This window comes from Notamacropus eugenii, chromosome 2, assembly GCF_028372415.1.
Source record: "Notamacropus eugenii isolate mMacEug1 chromosome 2, mMacEug1.pri_v2, whole genome shotgun sequence".
Classification (NCBI taxonomy): Eukaryota; Metazoa; Chordata; class Mammalia; order Diprotodontia; family Macropodidae; genus Notamacropus; species Notamacropus eugenii.
The window spans coordinates 190128045-190150994 of NC_092873.1; the positions used below are offsets into that span (position 1 = coordinate 190128045).

The following is a 22950-nucleotide window of genomic DNA, read 5'->3' on the forward strand; positions in this document are numbered from 1 at the left end:
TAAATATGAGCTCTTAAAATGGCATGATCTTATTTTAAAATGACTGCAGAGCTTTTTTAATTTATAGCTTTTTTGTGAATAGTTTATTTATTCCTTTTTCCTTGTCTTCTCTTTTAGTCAAAGAAATGTATGACTATCAGGGCAGGTCGTATCTTCATGTTCCTCAAGATGTTGGCGTTAATCTCCGTTCTACAGTGCCACCTGAGAAATGTTATCTTCCCAAAAAACAGATCCATGTTTGGTCTGGACATACAAAGGTATAAATTAATATTTCCATTTTATTGTAATGTCATTATAGACAGGCTGGTTGAAAATTCAGTTATTAATTTTGAAAATAATGGTTTTACACTGAGTTTTCCAACCATTTAACAACCAGTTGATCTTTAATACTGACTTGCTTGCATATAGCAGTGACAACTACCACTATTCCTCTTTCCTTCCTATAGCTCACTAGAATCTCTTGTCGAGGATAGAGATGTGCCTAGAAGCCACTAATGCGGTCATCTCCCTGCAGACAGTAAAATCATTGAATAACATGGCAGGGATACTATCACTGAGTCCTCCCTTCAGTTTCAGTAACCAAAAGTCTGCCCTTCCTCTTTCTGTTCCCTATTGGGATCTTTTCACATTGGAGGAGCAAAAAGTAGCAGAGAAGAAGGTAACAATATTCAGACTAACTCAGGAAGAAACAAAATCATATTCAGCAGAGGCAAATACTTGAAGTTTTAAGCTTATAAACAAATTATATTCTGAAGGGTTTAGATGGAAAGAAGGTAGGAGGCATTTTATGTTGAAATTCTTTGTTGGTTGTACTCATTCCAAGACCCATAATTTGCAGCTTTTTACACAGAGCTGTCATACTGCATTTGGGAGGGAGAAAGGGCAGATCAGCTATTTGAATAAGTCAGTCCCTCCACCCTCTCAGCCCCCCATGACTATCAGTAGGTTTTTTTGGTGGTGGTTTTTTTGTGGTTATTTGTTGTTTTGGGTTTTTTTTTTTTAAGGGACTTCAAAAGCTGTTTGTAGCAAGGTATCTCTTCCTGAATTAATAATGAAGTTTAGCTTAAGACATAACTTTTTCAGGGAAAGATAAACTAATGAATTCTGTTAGACCCTTTTTTTTTTTTAATTTCTTATTTCAATATTTTCTTTTCCTTTTTCCGATTAATTATTATAATGCTCATTTAAAGGGTGTCAGTGCCGTTAGGCTGTTTCCTCTTTCTGGCCATTTGTTGCTGTCTTGTTCCATGGACTGCAAAATTAAGGTAAGATATTTCCAATATGCTGTTACTGAGCTAAATAAAATAGGAATATCACATGGGTGTCCCAAAAGTCTTGGAGTAGCTTTAATAGCTTTTAAATTGCTTTAAAGCTATTTAAAGGCTTAGGCCTTACTAGCTTTAAACAGCGCCAAGATTTTTGGGACACACTATATATATAACTAGCACTTTTGCTTGAAATTTTGTGACCTTTACCATCATTTCACATTTGGGTTTGCCATACTAACTCGAATACTAAGAGGCAGATTATTTTCTCATAGGTCACTATTTGAAATTTAGACAGCTGTTTATTAAGTAATGTAGATGAGGTGTACTTTGTATAAGGTTTTTTGAATCAACTGGTTGAATTTTTTGAAAGCTTAATTAAGTGAGATTGCATTGATTAATTTTTTCATGTTTTATAAATTATTAAAACACATTTTAGGGGCAAATCATGGGGAGAAGGGGATAAGTGGGGTGGGGGGATGATAGAAGGGAGGGCAAATGAGAGGAGGGAGTAATTAGAGGTAAACACTTTTGGAGTGGGACAAGGTCAAAAGAGAGAATAGAATAAGTGGGGGGCAGGATAGGATGGAAGGAAATATAGTTAGTCTTACACAACGTGACTATTATGGAAGTTTTTTGCAAAACTACACATATACAGCCTATATTGAATTACTTGCCTTCTCAATGGGAATGGATAGGGAGGGAGGAAGGGAGAGAAGTTAGAGCTCAAAGTTTTAGGAACAAATGTTGAGAATTGTTTTTGCATGCATCTGGGAAATAAGAAATACAGGTAATGGGATATAGAAATTTATCTTGCCCTACAAGAAGAGAGAAGATGGGAATAAGTGAAGGGGGAGGGGTGGGATAGAAGGGAGGGCAGACTGGGGGAAGGGATAATCAGAATGCACTTTGTCTTGGGGTGGGAGCAAGGGAGAGATGGGGAGAAAATTTGGAACTCAAAATCTTGTGGAAATGAATGTTGAAAACTAAAATAAATTTTAAAAAAACACATTTTGAACCAATCACTAATATTGCCTCATGTATCTAGGGTGCTTTATACTTTTCAAAGAACTTTGACATTCAGTTGTTGTTCAATCGTTCAGTCTTGTCTGGCTCTTTGTGACCCTATTTGGCGTTTTCTTGGCAAAGATACTGAAGTGGTTTTCCATTTCCTTCTTCAGCTCATTTTACAGATTACTAAACTGAGGCAAACAGGGTTGAATGACTTGCCCAGGATCCTATAGCTAGTAGGTTTCTGAGGTCAGATTTGGCCTTGGATCTTCCTCACTCCAGGCCCAGCATTCTGTCTACTGCCTAACTACCCCCTCATATTCAGAATTAAAATATTCATTTTAATCTTACACACACAGCAAAATCCTTCCATCAGCCCTGTGAGGTTAGGAGGACAGCTCTTATTATCTTCACTTGGCAGATGAGGAAATTGAGGTTCTAAGAGGTTAAGGGTTACAGAGAGTAAAATGACAGAGCGTAGACTGACCCAGAAGTCTTCTCATTCTTGATTATCTTCTCACACACATGGCAGCGCTACAGCTGCTACTGGACCACACAAGGGACCTCCCTCTCCAAAAGAAGGTGGGAAGCAGCACCATGGAGTAGAAAGAATCATGACTCTGGAGTCAAAGGACTTGGATTTGTATTCAACCTCCAAGGCTGACCAACTCATTGACCCTGAGGAAATTTCCTCACCACAATCACTGAGCCTCAGTTTGCTCAGCCATAAGATGAGGGTGTTTTACTCTAGTTTCTGAGGTCCTTTTTAGCTCTAAGTCTCTTGTCCTTTGAAAATAATAGAGAGCAGGATTTGAAGAAATAATAAAAGCTAGATGTAATATTGTGATTTTTTTCTTACCTTAAATTAAATTGTTACCTATTACTGCTTAATTATACCTTTTCCTTATTGTGATTTAGAACCTTTACTTTGTTACACAGTACTTTGTGCTAAAAAACCCTGGGCTTTCTTCTCATATACAGCTTTTCCTATTTCACTTCAGTCTACTCCTACCTTCTTTAAAGTAATTTAGTGCCCACAACTCCCACCTTTTTGGAGTTTATTCCAAAAGGCCATTAATTTTCCTATTTCACACCTTACTCCAGTATATGCTATTTCTCCAGTCATTCTCTGCCCATTTTTGTAAGGGAAACATTACTTCACATGTAACAAAAATATAAAATGTGATACTGAAACAAGTATATGTGACATTACCAGTTTGAGCCACTGTGGCAAAAAAAATATAGCATTTATGATAATGTTTCAGTTATCTTTTTTTCACAGGCATTCATATTTAATAATAGTATATGAGAAGCAGTTTGGCATAGGACTTGAGTCCAGATAACTTGGGTTCAAGTCTCAGCTCTGACACATATTGACTCTGTGGCCCTATGCAAGCCACATCGCTTCTCTGGGCTCCAGGCTACTCTCTAAAAACTGTAGGTTGCAGGACATTTGGCCAGTCTTCATTTATAAAGGGAATTCCATTACTGTCTACTGTCCAGACTGATGAAATCACAATTTCAGGCTCAAATAAATAAAAGTTGAACATTAGTAGATATTTTTCTAAAGTTCTTTTATTACATGAGATCAGCATGCGTGATAGATTAATTTGCTCGTTTTAATGAATAAAATAATTTGGATGATGAAAAGAATTGTTCTTAAATTGTACAGATCTTTTTTAAAATGTAAATACTGTTTTTTTAAACTCTAGTAACTGGCAAGACCTGAGTTTTAAGGATTAGCTTATCCTAGGTTCTTTTTCACCTACAACATGTTCCCAATTTAGTTGTTGGGATTTTCTGGGTGGTTTTGCATTAAAATTGTAATCAATTCGTTGCACTTTCCTTGTTGTTTGGAGGACATATTAGTTTTTAAAGCTTAATTTGGCAAGTTAATTCTGTTACCTCTCTGACACATTAGTTAGTCCAGCTCCTCAAAAAAAATTATTAATAACACTAATAGAAAAATGTCTATTCTGCTCTTTAAAAGCATTTAAAAATGGCTAGCTTTAAAAGACTACAGCCTTGATAATAATAAAAAATGGTTTAAGAGACTTCCTACCAAACTATCTTTGCCTGTCATCTCTTTCTGACCAAAGACATTAAACAAAGTTTTTCCTCTACAACTATTCTTAACTTTTTCTGAGCAAACCACCTTGTCTGGAATTAATTTACTATTCATGACTTTTTGTGATATAGAAAATGTCCCATGGCAAGGATTTGTTATTTCACTTTAGGCAAAGTAAGATAATATTCCTTTCACAACTTTTCAGTAGTTTAAACTATATTTCAAAGGATATAAATGGACCTGGAATACAGGCTGATACTAATTTCTCTTTATAAAAATCCATCCATTAATTATATTCAACATGAGTAGCCTTTTTGAGCCACAACTATTCTTTTTTTAAAAAAATTATTTTTAGTTTCATTTTTCAATTTTATTTTTAATTTAGGGCATAAACAAGCATTTCCATTAACAGTACAATTTTTTTAAAAACTGTGATTGCACATGAAACTGCAAATCTACCACACAACTTGCTGTTCCTTCAAATATACAACAAAATTATCATGTAAATTTTTTTCCCTCTCCTGCTCTAAAGATGGCTAACATTAGAAACAAATTGGTGTGTGCGTGTGTGTGTGTGTGTGTGTGTGTGTATGTGTGTGTGAAATTATTCTATAAATCTATTCAGCAGTTCTTTCTCTGGATGCACATAGCATCTTTCTTCATATGTCCTTTATTTTTAATAATCAAAAAAACCTTATTTGCTCAAAGTTCTTAAAACAATATTATTGTTCTGTTGGTTCTGCTCATTTCACTCTTCATTATTTTGTGCAAGTTTTTCCATGTTTTTTTTAATCACTGAGCTCATTTCTACTGTAGTATTCCATCATAATTATATACCACAATTTGTTCATCCATTCCCCAGTGGATGGGTACCCTGCAATTCCCAGTTCTTTGCCACCACAAAGAAAGCTGCTATAAACATTTTAGAACATAGAGGTTCTTTTCCTTTTTCTCCAATTATCTTCGGAAATAGACCAAATAGGGCATAGGAAGTTTAATAAGTGAAGAAATCAAAATAATTTAAAGTCATATAAAAATGCTCTAAATCATTGATTTGAGAAATGCAAATTAAAACAACCTATAGATATAATTTTACACTTGCCAGATTAGCTAAAATGATGGAAGGGGAAAGTAACAAATGTTGGAGGGGATGTGAAATTGGGACCACAACTATTCTTGACAATGGCTCTCACAAGGTAGCAGAAATAGTCCTACTGCATTGTGTGTCCTGGCAAGTGATCTCTGACCATTAAGCTGCGACTACAGCAACCGTGACAAAATCAGGATAGGGAAGGCTCCTTGCTAGCATACTCAACATTTAAGTCTGCTGTAGCTTTGGAGTCTTTTTCTTTTTAGCCCAAAATGGTCAACTTACATTATACTAAGACATTCAAAGTCAAAATATGTATTTTAATGTGTGTTTTGTCCATATCTGAAATGTTATTGTAGTTTGATGAATGTCTGCTCTGTGGTGGTCGTGGGGTTCAAAAAGTTGATTAAAAATTCATCCTTCATAAATTTTTCATGTCTGTAAACTGAATTATGAAGCAGATGGGTCTATGAAGTAGTAGCTTCCTCTGGTTAGAGCAACTATTTGACCACTTACCTACTGGAGCTTAAAATGATATAAGTGAGAAACTCCATTTGTTTCTCTCTAACATTTATATTATCATATATGCAGAGTGGCTTTGTATACTCTTTAACCCTGAAAAAAGTTCAGTGTGAGGTAATTAGAGTAATTGTAAGCTTATTAGATTTCAGTTAGTTATACAATCAGATTCTGCTAGATACCAGATTTGGAGATGGGGGATAGAATTTCTTTTGACATTTTTTTGGCTATTATTAAAGAAGTTGATGGTTTTAAATGAATGAACCAAAATAGTTAAATTTCAAAACCCAGTAGCATACCAACCTCCTTCATTGAATTCTGCTATCATATGACTGTTAATAATAAAACTTGTCATTTTACTGAACTTATGAATGCAGTCTAATATTTCCATTTTTTTCACAGCTATGGGAAGTTTATGGAGATCGGCGCTGTTTGAGAACATTTGTTGGTAATATTTCTCCCTATGCATATATATGTATATACATTATGTATATGTTTATAGTATATATGAATACATAAGGTTATATATTCATGTATATGTATATATACACATACATACACATACATTTATGTGTGGAGTAATCTATTTTGTATCAAAAAATAGCACTCCTAATAATGTGATTTTACTATTAACCATTCTGCTGTTACCAAGACTTGTTCTGAGAAATCTGTTTGCCCCATTTGTGCATTCACTAGTGTTCATGGTGAAGTTAGATAGCTGGTTGTGATTCTGTGTCACTGCTTCTGGATGATTTATGTATGTCCCTCAGCAGGAGAAAGCTTTTATGGCTGTATTCATTTGTTCATAGATGGAAAGTAAACCACTCAAGGGTACTGGAACTATTGATCTTTGCAGCCTAGCAAAAATGCTTGATTTGGACTAGTAAGTATCAGTGGGGAAAAACTCTTTGGGGAAGAGGTAATCAGGGTAAGGATGTTTCACGTCCATGGAATCTGGAGTTGAATGAATGTCTGAAAATAAAGTGTAGAAACCCTTAGGGAGAGTGAAGAAGTGACCAAGCTAATTTACCAAGTGAAAGCACTGGCTAGGCATTTTGCTTGTTTTTAGTTGATACTGAGGTGGTACTGAATCTATTAGTCACAAATGGGGACATTTGTGAAGAGAAAGAGTCTATCACATTGTAACCAAAGCACTTTTAGCTTTGAATCTGGCAATAGCCATAGATACATTGACTCTAATTTGTATCTATGTAATGCCCTATTTTGGGTGAATCTATTCTGAAAATGCCATGCTAGTATTAGTATAACTTTACATATAGACCTCTACAAATAAATAGAGTAATTGATTAAACCCTTTACCTTTTTGAAAAATGTTGAAGTCTTTCAATATCCAGTTACAACATTTATACACTAATGATATGACATAAACTTTATAGGTTTTTGAGTTTTTTAAAGGCACCTGTCAGATACCATTTTTGAATGGCAGTCTTATTTAGCCTGCTTCTCCACTCCTCTGTCACCCTCTTTTTACTAGCCCATCTCAGAAAGCTTGCTGGTGTCTAAGTACCCAACAGGAAGTGTGATGAGGGGAACCTGTGAGACTGTGAGTCTGGGCCTGGAAACAGAACAAAAAGGGAGTGATATGGGCCTCAGCCACATTGAGAGAGACAGAATGTTTTCTGAAGACAGAGAGGAAAGACTTTTTCACTAGGAGTCTCAGGAAGAAGAAGAAGAAGAAGAGTCTCAGGAAGCCACTTAGTTATTTCCCATCATCGGACTGTTAATCCAGGTTCCTCTTCACCAAACCAAATAAAGTGTCTGCTTTGATTTAGCCACTTAATATTTACTTTTTTTTTTTTTTTGGTTTAGGGTGTTTTTCCTCTCTCCCTTTAAAAGGAGATAAATTACTTGGTTCATAGGTATCAAAATACACTGAGTTTGACTCATAGTTCAGAACATGCCATTTCAGAAGCAACCAGAAAAAATCAGTTTTTGCTGTTCTTTTTGACAATTGGCTCATTGTACGTTTGCACATCTTTAACTATTGAATGTTTTATACAGGGGCATTAGGAAATGCTACAGTAATTTTTTGGAACTATCACCCCCAGTATACTAGAATTTATCTGTTGGAGTTTATGTTCTAAGAGAAAATTAACTTTTCTCTCCTCATCATCACCAATTTTTTATTTATCTTCAGGTCACAGTAAGGCTGTTAGGGATATCTGCTTTAATGGTGTAGGAACTCAGTTCCTCAGTGCAGCATATGACAGGTATCTTAAGCTCTGGGACACTGAGACAGGTAAGATTTTCAAAGTAATATAGGTAGCCTAATTAATGCATATTTGTTTATCTTGCTAGAATTTGTAAGTGAAACATTTTTCGGCTTGAAGGATTCTCTTAATGATTTAAGCTTACAATAAAATGTTATTATTCTTAAAATTTCCTTGCTGCTTCTGACAGCTCTTCAAGAGTTAAAATGTCAGTTTGCAAATGGGTCTTTCACAAAGAAAATTGCACCATTAATTTCTGGGGCAGGGGGAGGCCTGTGGAGTTTAATGTAATGAATAATTTTGAGAGATTAGTGAATATGAAATCTTCTCAAAATGCTTTCTATTAGAATAGCCTGAACTGTTTAGTATACTATCCTAGTGATGCCTCTCTACCCTTCTTTCTTAGACAAGTTAGCTTTACATAATGTATAACTACCTCATAGCCATATTAACTTGAGCTTTCATTTCTTTACATATCTAAGAGTACCACTTAATTGTAATTTTTCTTATTTCTGAGAATTGTGTGCACTTTCCATTCTCTTCCTTAGCACTTCTGAGTAAAAAGCTGATTATAATTTGAGAAGAAAAATAATGTAGGCTAAAGTTTTGAAACAAGCAAGCTGTCCTATATCAATAGGCTTAACTCCAAGTTTGCTTTTAAATGGTCATATTAACAGGTAATTTGGGGTTTTGATTTTAGGTCAGTGTATATCAAGATTTACAAACCGGAAAGTACCTTATTGTGTCAAGTTCAATCCTGATGAAGATAAACAGAATCTTTTTGTGGCTGGAATGTCAGATAAAAAGATTGTACAAGTAAGTGTTTATGAAATAAATAATCTTAATATTTTAGACCTACATATTACATTTCCAGATGAGATTTTTTCAGAGAAATTGCCCACAGCATACAATATATAATTAGAAGTTTTGCATTTATGTCAGCCACATTGTTTTAAGAATCAACAAACTCTTGAGAACTTCATGTTAGTCATCTTTTCCCTTATGCTTCCCAGACCTAGTGAATTTTTGTCCTGTATTTTAATAATTGTTCACCATTTCTGACTCCTTTGTACTTTCCTTTTCAACTTTCAGTGGGACATCAGAAGCGGGGAGATTGTGCAAGAATATGATAGGCATTTGGGAGCTGTCAACACCATTGTGTTTGTGGATGAGAATAGGCGGTTTGTGAGCACTTCTGATGACAAGAGCCTACGTGTTTGGGAATGGTGAGTTTCCATCCTAGTGAAGTCTGACATAGTTTGTACTAAACAAACAACAGGGAAATGGGCAGCTAATCTTAAAAAATATAACCCTTTGAAAATAATACTGCCATTAGAGTCTGCCCTGTCAGTGAGGTTTTTAATTACTTCTGCCTATGATTAAGGGAAATAAAAATAATATCACATACAATGATAGTGCTCCATCACCACCAAACCACACCCCATTAGAGTGACATGCAACTCCAAGTTTGTTTGTTTGCTTTCCCTAGCAGTTTGCATAGGTTTTCATTGAATCTTAACTTGCATATTTATGACCAGAGGTACAAATGTAATCTTTGGCCAGGTTCCCTTGTATCTTTAATTAACACACATGGTTTTTCTCACAAGCTAAGAACATAGAAATAGATGTAAAATTATGACCATTATAAACTGATGTAACCTATGGGCAGTTTTGTGAAATGTTGTGAATTATTTTCCCTAAAAGCTGTCCATTCCTTTCAAATAGAAGGACTTTGTTTTGTTTTTTTTAACCACTTCGTTTAAAATCCATGAGAGGATACAACAGTCTTTTCAGAAGATCTCAGAACTGGGGGGCCTTAGAGGTCATCAAATCTAACTCCTACTTGAATACGAATCCTCCCTCTTCCCCCAACATATCTGACAAGTGTTCACCGAGCCTTTGATATGTCTCTGTTTCAAGAGACATCTTCAAATTGTACAATTCTTACTTCTGAAACTGCCTAAGATACTAGTTGTCGTCATGTTATTATGTATTGGGTTGGAAAATGGAATATCATATGCACTAGCTGGCAATCTTCACTCAGATTCTCTTCCCATGCTTCCTTATGATGTAGCAGTGACCCTAGATCCTCGTACAACAGAGTACAAGTGCTGCTACATCCTACCAACCAGAGTCATGTGAACTTTAGCCAAGGACTGTGATGCCTTATACAAAAACAACCTGGCCAAGTACAAAGAAATGTGCTAAATACATGGACAACTTTTTTAGGCTGAGTTTAGTTCTAAATACAATCAAAATACTCACTTGATTGACAATTGAAATGGAAACCGCCTCTATATAATTTTTCAAATTAAAAGTGTTTTCCATTCTGTTCACTGCTTTACATGTTATTGACAGTGTTAATTTTGTTGTAATTATCAGTAAAACTGTTGTTACAAACAATTTGATTTTCTTTTTCCAAGAAGCTTCAATAGGAAGTGTCAGTATTTTTTAATTCCAATACCATAATACCATTTCTTAGTCTGTTAGCCCCTTTTGTTTTATGGTTATCTTAGTAGGAAGCAGAGTTTTGACATTTCTTCAGTTTCTCACCTTATATGTTTCTTGGTTTGCAGGGACATTCCTGTAGATTTCAAATACATAGCAGAACCCAGTATGCATTCAATGCCTGCAGTGACTTTGTCTCCGAATGGTGAGTCAGTGCAAAATTCAGGTTTTGGAATGAAGACATAGAACACAGTGTATTTTGCCAATGTTAAAGACATTTTTTATTTCCTTTTTCATTATCTTTGTGTTATATATATTTGTAAACTTTGGTGATGCTACAGATGACTTAACTGGTTCAGTACTTGAGTCACCCATCATGCCATGTTGTGTATTTAAAGAAATAAATACAGTGATTTCAGCTGGTATCTGCTAAATCTCTAAGGATTCACAACTAAAAATTAGAACATATTTTTTCCCTAGCTCTTCCACTGATAGAATCCCTTTTGGCAACTCAGAAATTTGATAAATCAGCTTTGTCTTAACCTAGTTTCCCTGTTGAAGACTTTAGGGATTAAACAGAAAAAGACTTTCTGGGACAAAAATAGAAAATATGAGTCATTCTTTTGTGAATCATTTTGTAATATACTTTTGCCCACCCTTCCAACTATAGAAAATTGCTAGAAAGAGGACTTACTCTACCAATGCAGAGTGGAAAGTATTTTATGTCCTAGAAAGTTTACCAGGACTGTGAGAAACTTAGAGGTTGAGCTCCTCTCCCTGCAGTATATTGGAGGAGGGACTTGATCCCAGGTCTTCCTGTATCTGAGGCAGTTTCTCCATTTACTGTGCTATGATGGCTTTCCTCTTATGGCTTTTGTAAGTGGTTTGCTGAAGCCTTGAAACAATTCCTTTTTAATGATCACATAATCATATCCTGGGGTTGGGGAACCTGTTGCCTCAAGGCCTTCTAGATCCTTGGATTCTGTCTTTTGACTGAGTCCAAGTTTTACAGAATAAATTCTTTTATGAAAGGATTTGTTCTGTGAACTTTGCAAAGAGCCACACTTGAGGACCTAGAGGGCCTGCAGTTTCCCTACCCCTGGTCTAGACTTTTCTAGCCTTATTCCCTGTCCTATACACTACTTCCAACCAATTTAGTTAACTCTTCCCTGAACTTGACATATCTTCTTATAGAATTTTTTAATCTCTGACTTCTCAATGCCTAGTACAGTGCTTTATACCTAGGTGTTTGATAAATGTTTATTCAAATTGAATAGACACAATTCTGAATGCTTAGTTTAAATAAAACAAACTGTTAGACACACTTTCCAGTCAGGTCTCTCACGGTTCCAAGTATAATGTTCTTTGTACTACATAATGCTGCCTTTATGGGCCTCTGTTCCCTCATCTTTAAAATATGGGCACCCAACTAGAGACCTTGAAGGTACCTGTCCATTTTAAATTCTGAGAATTCTTTCCTTCTTTCTCTTCATGTGTAAATGTCACCTCTTTAGGAAGCCCTGATCTCCCCACGCAACAGCAGTCTTCTCCTGAAGACTTTACATAGCACTTTATTTTGCAGCTCCCCAGGTTATTCTCGTGTAATATTTTGTTTGTACCTGTCTTATCTCCCTGTTAGACTGGTTCATGGGGGCAGAGGCTATGCCTTGGCTAAACTTTGGATCTTCCCAACATGTATAGCACAGTTTACTGTGTATATAGGTGTTTAAGAAATGTTTATTGAATAAGATGGAATAAGATGTTAGATGAGCAAAAGCAACCACCTGACATGAAAAAAAGCTCTGTAGCAGAATTTTGAGAGCTGCTATATAATATAGGTGCAAGATTCTCCAAGAAGTATATTAGTTCCATGTTGATAGTGATGGAGTATTAAGAGAAAATGATTTTTTTTAATGAAATATAATTTTTTGGCCTTTTTTTCTCCCAAACTTTTCTCATATCATTGTTTACCTTTCAGGGAAGTGGCTGGCATGTCAGTCCATGGACAATCAGATTTTAATTTTCGGTGCACAAAACCGATTCAGATTGAATAAGAAAAAAATTTTTAAAGGGCACATGGTGGCAGGATATGCTTGTCAGGTGGACTTTTCCCCAGATATGAGGTATGTATAAATCTTCCTTTCTACTCTTCTACCTACACTAGTTAAAATGAATTTTTGCATGTAAGTGAATTTGTGTTTGTATGTATGTCCCCTCTCTTTTATCAGTCTCCCCTCCCGGTTCTGTTATGCCTATTTCTTTTTACTTCCTTATAGAGTAAGGTATATTTTTATATCCAACTAAGTGTGTATGTTATTCTCTCTTTAAGCCAGTTTTGATGAGAGTAAGGTTTAAGTTTTGCCTGCTGCTCCCCTCCCCCTATCTTCCCTTCCATTTTAATAGCTTTTTCATGTCTCTTTTATGTGGAATAATTTACTCCATTCATTTTTCCCATCCTTCCAGTACAGTTTTCTTTCTCACCCCTTTATTTTGTTTTTTTGGGATATCATCTCATCAAAGTCACCTTATATCCACACCCTCTGTCTGCATATACTCCTTCTAATGGCTCTTATAGTGATAAAGTTGTTCAGAGTTACAAATAATACCTTGCCACATAGAAATATAAACAGTTTAAACCTCACTGAATTTCTTATGTTTTATCTTGCTGCTTCTTTTTTTTTTTTTTTTAACCTTTTTCTGATATCCTTGTGTCTTTTACTTAGAGGTCAGATTTTTTATTCATCTCTGGTCTTTTAATTAGAAATGCTTAAAAGTTCTCCATTTCATTAAATTTCCATTTTTTCCAGTTTTGCAGGATGAGTGATTCTTGGTTGTGATCCTAACTCTGTTGCTTTCTGACATATCATATTCCAAGCTCTTCGGTTCTTTAATGTGGAAGCTGCCAAATCCTATATAATCCTAAGTGCAGCTCCACAATATTTGAATTATTTCTTTTTGACTGCTTGCCATACTTTCTTCTTGCTCTTTGACCTCTGGAATTTGACTGTGATGTTTTTGGGAGTTTTCATTTGGGAATCTCTTTCAGGCATAATCATTGGATTCTTTCCATTTCTGTTTGCCATCTGGTTTTAATATATGAAGGCAGTTTTCTTTGGTAGTTTCTTGAAAGATGTTGTGCAGTCTTTTATTTATTATTTATTTTTTTGGGTCCATGGCTTTCGAGTAGTCCAGTAATTCTTATGTTATCTCTCCTGGATGTATTTTCTAGGTCACTTGTTTTTCCAATGAGAAATTTCACATTTTCTTCTCTTTTTTTTAAATTTGTTTTTATCGTAATTTGATGTCTCATAGAGTCATTAGTTTCCACTTATTCAATTCTAATTTTTGGAGAATTGTTTTCTTCAGTGAGCTTTTGTATTTCCTTTTCCATTTAGTCAATTCTATTTTTTAGGGAGTTATTTTCCTCAGTAAATTTTTGTATATTATTTTCCTGTGCTATTGACTTTTTTTCATGTTTCTCTTGTATTACTTCATTTCTTTTCCTAATTTTTCTTCTACTTGTCTAATTTACTTTTTAAAATTTTTTAAGCTTTTTCTAGAAATTCTTTTTAGGCCTAAGACCAAATTACAGTTTACTTTGAGGCTTCACATGTAGCCATTTTGACACTATTGTTCTCTTTTAAGTTTATGCCTTGATCCTCCCTATCATCATAGTAACTTTCTATAGTCAAGCTCCATTTTTTACTCGTGTGTGTGTGTGTGTGTGTGTGTGTGTGTGTGTGTGTGTGTGTGTGTGTGTGTGTGTGTTTGACTTGGTGTTTTTATGTGAGAGTTGGGTTCTGGTCCTGCATTGTCCCAAGGTTTCCCTGCTAGGGCTCTGGGAATTACTGCTGGCTTTCACTCAGCTTCAGGGCTTAGCTTCTTGCTTTTCTCTGGAAGGTAGGCTTCCCTTCTGGCTCATACTAGAAGCGGGGGGGGAGGTAGGCCCTCCCTTTTGCCTCCATTTTGTCCACCCCTGGGGTTTAGCCACTGGCCTGCTATGGCAACAGAGTCTTTCTGGTGGCTGGCCCTGGAGGAGGGGCCTTGTTGCTGGTCAGCCCCAGGGGTGGGGCCCTGTCTCCAGTACTTTTAACTAATTCTTGTATAACATGGTTTCTGTTCACCTTACTGTTTATTTTTCCCTCCTTTGGACACATCTGACTGGGGCAGAGGATAGTGGAAATAGAACCTGTCTCATTCTAAATGCTGTTATTATAGAATATCATAATTAGAGCTGAAAGGGACCTTGGAAATCATCTAGTTCACACAGCACCCCCCATACCCCCCACACCTCCTGTCATTTTCTAGATGGGAAAGCTTGAATTCCAGAGTATGGCAGTATCTTTCCTAAGGACATGAGACAGATCCTGGTCCAATTCTCCCAGAACCAAAGCTTTTTTTTTTCCTATGTCATTGCCTCAGTCTAGTGAAAAGAAAGTACAGCTATGCATGCATACCATGTGGAGTCTCCCATCCTACTTTGCTTTAATGAATAGCTGTCACAAGGCTAGTAAAGATTTCAACTTTTCAGCAGGGGTGGCTATAGGCTCCTGAAAATGACCACGAAATTCTATAGCTTCATTCTTGGCTTAAATTTGAGTATATGTATATGGAAGGTACCAAAATCTGTGCAGTGGCTAACTTGAGTCTGGACAAACTGAATCTGGCTCAGTGTCTTTGGAAACAAAACTAGTCATGAAGGAAATGGAATCAGGTTGTATTGTGCCTAAAGGTGAAAGAGTAGGGCGCACATAATTCTCACAGCTAAGAGGACTGAGCCTCTCAGTGGGTGGCCAGTGGCCCCACTTGTGGGGCCCTCCTCTGCTTTCTTGGTCTTAGCTCAATCCTGCTAATTTATACTTTCCACCCTCCCTTCACCAAGGTTAAAAATAGCCTTAGAATCACTGAAATTAATCATTCTAGCCTGAAAAAAGCATCAGCTTGGGAGCAATGTTCATGTTACAATCTGATTTCCTTTGGAATGCACTTTGCTTGAAACAGTTTGCATTGTAGAAACTGATAGTCTATCATTATCAGCAGATTTTTATGTAATAGAAGTATTTGAGGGGTTGAAGTTTAGTGTTAAAATGAGAAAGTTGGAAGAAACAATTTCCACATTTATCTCAAATTTAAAACATTTGAATAATGTGATCTTGTTTTCCTCCCCAATGCAGCTATGTGATATCAGGAGATGGAAATGGAAAATTAAACATTTGGGACTGGAAGACTACAAAACTCTACAGTCGATTTAAAGCTCATGATAAAGTATGCATAGGTGCTGTGTGGCACCCGCATGAAACATCCAAGGTTATAACTTGTGGCTGGGATGGTCTTATTAAATTATGGGATTAATCCTCAAACTTCACTAGGGTCTTTTGGATTTGATGACATATTCATCTGTATTTGGTTATTAAATGTGTTGAGTGACAACTTCTCTTTCACAGATATGTGCTGTTTACACAGACTTTGACTTAGTACAAATATACAATTCATTTTGTAATTTTGCTTTATGTAATTTCATTCTGGTCTTTGTAGGTGTCACCAAAATAAGCAATGCCTGTTGACATCCCTTCTTTCCAGTTTCCAAGGCTTACTATCACTTGTAAATTGTGAAAACTTTTTCATCCATATGTTTTATTGTTAACTCTTTACTGTTCGTGGAATCTGCCTGATCTTCCCCACTGGATTTGTGATTCCTAATAGTTGAAGTAATAAATGAACATTTAATTCTAAGGGAACAAACCCATAAGTCTCCAGCAAGGCAGAAAATAAAGATCTCAGTGATGATTGCATTGTACATAAATCTAGAGAAAGAACAAGCTGTTGGGTGAACGACTTTTCTTTTCCTCTACATACCCAGTTCCAATAAGTCATACTTTGTGAACTCTAGGATTTCTCCATGGGTTCCTCTTTTTTTTTTCTTTTTTGGTATCTCTACAGTTGCAAGTCATCATTTTCCTTTAGCTGTAGCTTAATTAATGTGGATAGTTATGAAATAAAGAATAGACCAAAGTCCTTCTCCTTGACTTACCCAGTGCAGGCAGATCAGTGCCCTTTAATCATAAAATTAAATTATTTCTGAACAGTAACTCATGTGGAAGATGAAGTGGGTCTGCATTATTGTGTCATGAAGCACACAAAATATGCAAGTATTCTTTCAGGAGCATAACTCCTGATTAACACAAATCATCTGAGAACTTATGACAGTCTTTTGAAGGGACTAGCTAATAGCACTTTAATTTTGACAAGCCATCTCCTTTTTATTATTTTCTAGGAAGCTATGTTTTGATGTTTCAAAAGTATTTTGTGGTAAACAGATATAAATAGGAAAGGCACCACATTGGAATAGGGAGACTACCAGGTGGATAGCTACCTCGGATGCTGAGCTGAAGACCAAGGGAAAGCTACTTGTTGACCCACCCTGAATGCATTAAATGCTCCGTAATCTCCTTCCTAGAACATTTATTGTTAAGCACATATCTATGTTCTTTGCCCTCTTAGAAATTTCATTTTCAAAGAACAAGGCACCTCTGGGCCAACAGTCACATATAAAGATGTTTTTGTTTCCCCTGTTCTAAAAGCAAAACTTAGAAGAAAAGAAGAAATAAAAAGAGGAGAAGGTTCTTTGTTGGGTATTGCTCATTCAAAGAAATAAAGACTATCTGAACTACAGATAGACTACATCTGCCAGGCAGAGGTGGTTGTCTAATTTCCCAAATGGGAAGTATGCAGGCAAGTTCTTAACCCGAACTTTAGTCTGAATGTTAGCTATTAACAAATGTGAATTACCGATTTGTGATGAGATAATGACTTAATCATAGGCTTAAAACTATATCTTGTTCAGTACCAGGATTGTGTGTGCTACAAATTGTATTTTCTAAAACCTAGATAGTTGTTGTATAGTGTTTTTTGACTGTTTCTAGACTACATAACTGTACATAAAAGTTCTCTTTTTAAAGAGCTTATTTTTAAATATATCTTTTTACAGAAAAATTACCATAGCGTTGTATTTATCTTTATTTTCCGTTCAGTTGCACAAGACTGAACCTTAATCCCAGCTGTGGCGTGAAACCACACTGTGGGCAATATTTTAAATATTTTATTTTGTCAAAAAACTGATGCTTGAAGAGGAATGTGTTTGGTTTTATTAATTGGCTAGCTCAACAACAAAAATCATAGAGGGATATGCTAGAAAAATGAAATTTACCCATTGACAAGTCATCACACTTTATAAGCTAAGGAAGCTCCTTTACTATGCCATACACATTTAAGTTGTTCTAAATTGTGATCTTACAGTACTGCTACTACAGTAAGTATTGTTTTATTGTAAATGGAAGATGAGAGGGTGAAATTTGAGCCCCATTGGTTAGGTTCATCACCCTCCAAGTTTTTAGTTTGTAAGGGGATCAGAGATCCAGTACAAAATTATCTTTTATGCAAAATGGGGGATATGGGATGGAGAGAATGGTGCTGATCTAAGGATTGCTAGACCAAGAAAAGGAACAGCTTGTGAATGACAAAACTTAAATTAACCCAAAGGAAGAATATGAATTGTCTAAAATATACCCTGAAATTTAAAAGGTTCTACTAAGCACTGGAAAAAATTGAAAAAGAAGTAATGAGTGGTCTTTTTTAAATCCAAGCCTTAGGAAATAATTACTCCAATTTCTAGGCCCAGGAATTAATTCCTCTTTAGTATATTGACTTAATATTTATCATTAATAACATTTTATGATTGACAATTTAAAAATTACAATTTAAATTATTATTTTAAATTTTAGCACGATATAATATATTAATATAGTGCCTTGCCCACAGCAGTCTTGTGAGGTAAATAATGCAAGTATTATAATTCTTTTAACTAACATGTAAAGAATTCGGATGTCTTACATAGATATTTGACTATAAGGTTACATATGGTAAGCCAACTCTCAAACACAGGTCAAAAGATTTGCCAGTGTTGTCTTTGTATAATATATCCCATACCTAAAAATTACAAAACCCCATCTCCTGTTGAGGAAAAAAGGGATAAGGATGGTCTTGTCAGCCTGCTGTCTTCCTATTATTCCAAAACTCATTATTTCACTGACTACTGATAAAAGTGAAAATTACAAAAATCTCTAAAATTGATTATAGCCAAAATATTTACAAGAGTGCCATGAAAGCATGGTTTTTAATGTTTGATCTTACTGCAAAATGAAGCCATGTTTGCAGAGTAGCAGGAAACAATATAGTGAGCTCTCCTCCAAACAAATCTAGAAGATGCACCAGACTAAATCCTGATGGGAAATCCAAGAAAAAGTCACAGTGAGTCATTTTTCCAGCCCAGGTCTGCAAAAGAAGATAGAAGTGTGTAGGTCCTGGGGAGAGGGTCTAGCCAAGAGGGACCCCAGGGACAGTACTCTGCTGCCCTGGGAAAAGCTGTGTACCAGGGCAAAAGGCGATCCCAAACCCATAATAGAGCACCACAGGGTGAAAGAACAGGTGCCAACAGGCAGCTTTGCTGTTTACTACCTCCTTCTGGGTTATAGATCCAGGGTAGACTGCAGGTGAGAACCTGTGCACCCTGAGGGGGCTTTCAGGGCTAGGGAGTTGCTACTAGGCCTAGACTGAAAGGAACAAGTTCAGAAGCAAACAACAGGCATGTGACTCCAACCCCAGTTGATTCCCAGTTCCAATTTCTACCTCAATCTGAAGCCTTCAGAAGAATAATAGCCAAGGCAGGAAACCCAGACCAAAAGGAAATCTAGTTCTTCTGTGCCTCAGAACCAGATCTTTCCAGCTGGCTGACAGTGGGTGAATCTAGAAGCATCTATTATTGTTCAGGCCCAAACCCAGGTCAGGAACTTGCAAAGCTAAGACTGTGTGGACAGTATAAGACTATCCTCTGGATCACACCACTTTGGGAGTTCTGGACTCTTGCAGGACAACCCAAGCTGTCCCTGAGATGTTTGAATAACACCGTATATAGTACCCCAAGAAAGTTAACAACAGGACCAGTTCAGACCTTCCCTCCAGAAGTGTGCAGAGCCTGACTCTAACATCCAATTTAAAGGCAGGAAGGTTGGAAGAATGAGAAGGGAAAAACTACCATAAAAGGCTATTGTGATGATGGCAATGGGAGAAGGGGAAAAGCATTATTAAAATACATGCACTAGGTACTATGCTAAGTGCTTTACAAATATCACCTCATTTAATCAGTAATTCTCAAGGTACAAAGAAGATGAAAATAATTCCAAAACATCTACAAACAAAGCATCAAAGAAAAACAAAGCTTAAGCACAAATTCAGCTACGGTTTCTGGAAGACATGAAGCAAGAGATTTAAAAGAGATTTTTATCAATGAAATGAGAGTGCAAGAAGGGAAAAAATAGAAAATAAATGAGAGCTATGGAAAAAAGGATGGAAAGGAATTCTGTTGGCGCAATATGTACAAAACCTTACCCAAGGAACAAACTTCCTGAAAATCAGAGTAGAATAGAAACCAGTAACTCAGTGAGACAATAAAGGATATGAAAACAAAGTCAAAAGACTGAAAAAAAAATAGGAGAAAATTTGTAATCTCATAGCAAAAACAAGTGACCTAGAAAAGAAGAAATTTAAGAACATTTCAAGAAATCTTAAAGCAGCCCAAATCTCTTAAAACTGGGTGATAAATTGAACTTAGAGAGGATACACTGGTCACCTGAAAGAAACTTCCCAAAATGAAAACTTCCAGGAATATTATGACCAAAAACCAAGGCTTCCAGATGTTTTCAAACAACCTGCAAGAATTCAAGTACCAACAAGATATACTCAAGGTAACATGCAATTTAACATTCACCACTCTGAAGGAGGAGAGAGATTAGAATACAGTATTCCAGAAAGCAAAGGATATGGGTTTATCGTTGAATGTAATTTGCCCAACAAAGCAATATAATTGTACAAGGGAAAAAATGAACCTTTCAATGAGAAATAGAGCAGAGATGTCAAACTTGCAGCCTGAATCAGGTTAAAATATAATTAGGACACTATAACCAGGTGGGATTTATACCAGCAATTCAGAACTAGTTGAAAATTAGGAAAACTATCAGCATAACTGACCACATAAATAACAAAAGCAACAGAAATCATGAGTATCTCAATAGATACAGAAAGATTTTGATAAAATACAGCACCCATTCCTATTAAAACACTAGGGATTATAAAAATAAATGGAGCTGTCTTTAAAATGAGAGGTAATATCCATGTAAAACCATCAGCATGCATTTTCTGTAATGGGAATGAGCTTTCACAATAAGATCAGGATGAAGCAAGGATGCCCCTTATCACCACTATTATTCAATATTTTACTAGAAAGGCTAACTCTAACAAGAAAAAGAAATTGAGGGAAATAGAATAGGTAACAAGGAAACAGAACTTATTCTTTGCAGATATCATGATGATATTTAGAAAATCGACTGAAAAATTAGTTGAAATAATTAACCACTTTAGCAAAGTTGCAGGATATAAAATAAAACCACATAAACGATCAGCATGTCTATATATTGCCAACAAAGTCCAGCAACAAGAGGTAGAGAGATTCTATTTAAAATAACTGTAGAAAATATAAAATGCTTGAAAGATTACCTGACAAGACAAAACCAGGAACTATATGAACACAAGTAACAAAACACTTCACACAAATAAAAGATCTAAAAAACTGGACAAATATTAATTGCAGGCAGGCTGAGCCAATATAATAAAAACCACAATTCCACCAAAATTAATTTGCTTATTCAGTGCCATACCAATCAAACTGCCAAAAAATTATTTTATGGAGCTAGAAAAAATGGCAGTTCATCTCATGTAACAAAAGCCAAAAATATCAAGGAAATTAATGGAAGAAAAAAATGAAGGAAAGTGGTCAAGCAATACCAGATCTCAGACTGCATTATAAAGTGGCAATCATTAAAACAAATTGATACTGGCTAAGAAATAGAGCTGTGAATTAGTGGAATACATTAGATACACAATACACTAGTAAATGTGCACAGTAATCTAGTATTTGATAAACCCGAAGACCCCAGCTTTTGGGATAAGAACTCACTATTTGACAAAAACTGCCAGGAAAACAGTATGGCAGAAACTAGATGTAGATGAACATCCTATGCTGTATCCCAAGATAAGGTAAAAAATGTGTACATGTTTTAGACATAAAGGATGATACCATAAACAAATTGGGAGAGCAAGGAATAATTTACCTGTCAGATCTTTGGAGAAGGGAAGAATTTATGACCAAATAAGAGCATTATAAGATATAAAATGGATAATTTAAATTATATTTAAAGGGTTTTGCACAAAGAAAAGCAATGAAACTAAGACTAGAAGGAAAGCAGAAAGCTGGGAAACAATTTTTACTTCCATTGTTTCTGATAGAGGCCTCATTTCTCACATTTGTAGACAACTGAGACAAAATTATAAGAAAACAAGTCATTCCCCAATTGATAAATGATCAAAGGATATGAACAGTTTTCAGATGAAAAAATTAAAGTTATCTATTGTCATATGAAAAAATGCTCTAAATCATTGTTGAGTAAAGAAATGCAAATTAAAACAACTCTTGAGGTACCACCTAACACTTACCTGATTGACTAATATGATTAAAAAGGAAAATGATAAATGTTGGAGATGTGGGAAAATTGGAACACTAATGCATTGTTGGTGGAGTTGTGAACAGATCCAACCATTCTGGTGAACAATCTGGAACTATATTCAAAGGGCTATAAAATTCTATGTACCTTTTGATCTAGCAATACCACTACTAAGTCTGTATCCCAAAGAGATTTTTTAAAAATGGGGAAGGGACCTACATGTACAAAAATATTTATTCCTGTGGTGGCAAAGAATTGGAAATTGAGGGAATGCCCATCCTTTGGGGAATGGCTAAAAAAGTTGGGGTATATGAATGTAATGCAATACTATTGTGTTATAAGAAATGATAAGCAGGAGGATTTCAGAAAAACCTGGAAAGACTTAGATGAACTAATGATGAGCAAAGTGAACAGAATCAGGATAATACTGTACACAGTAACAACAACATTGTGCAGTGATCTGCTATGACAGACTTAGCTCTTCTCTGCAATGCCATGATCCAAGACAATTCCGAAAGATCAAGATGGAAAAAGCTATCCACGTCCAGAGAAAGAACTATGGCATCTGAGTGCAGATCAAAGCAGACTATTTTCACTTTTGTTTTTCATGTTCCCTTTTATTCTGTTTCTTCTTTCACAATATGACTAATGTGGAAATGTGTTTAACATGATTGCACATGTATAACCAATCTCAGATTGCTTGCTG

General features: G+C 35.7%; 1 protein-coding gene across 1 annotated transcript in view; it reads left to right on the plus strand.

The window, feature by feature from the left end:
* Window positions 1-17628, plus strand: part of CDC40 (cell division cycle 40) — a 59492-nt gene extending 41864 nt beyond the window's left edge. The window contains exons 7-15 of the mRNA XM_072643040.1: window positions 118-257; window positions 1191-1265; window positions 6356-6401; window positions 8112-8213; window positions 8885-9000; window positions 9277-9410; window positions 10761-10837; window positions 12611-12755; window positions 15807-17628. Of these exons, the coding sequence (XP_072499141.1) occupies window positions 118-257; window positions 1191-1265; window positions 6356-6401; window positions 8112-8213; window positions 8885-9000; window positions 9277-9410; window positions 10761-10837; window positions 12611-12755; window positions 15807-15984 (1013 nt within the window). The 3' untranslated portion in view covers window positions 15985-17628. The remainder of the gene's footprint in view (window positions 1-117; window positions 258-1190; window positions 1266-6355; window positions 6402-8111; window positions 8214-8884; window positions 9001-9276; window positions 9411-10760; window positions 10838-12610; window positions 12756-15806) is intronic.
* The last annotated feature ends 5322 nt before the right edge of the window (window positions 17629-22950 follow it).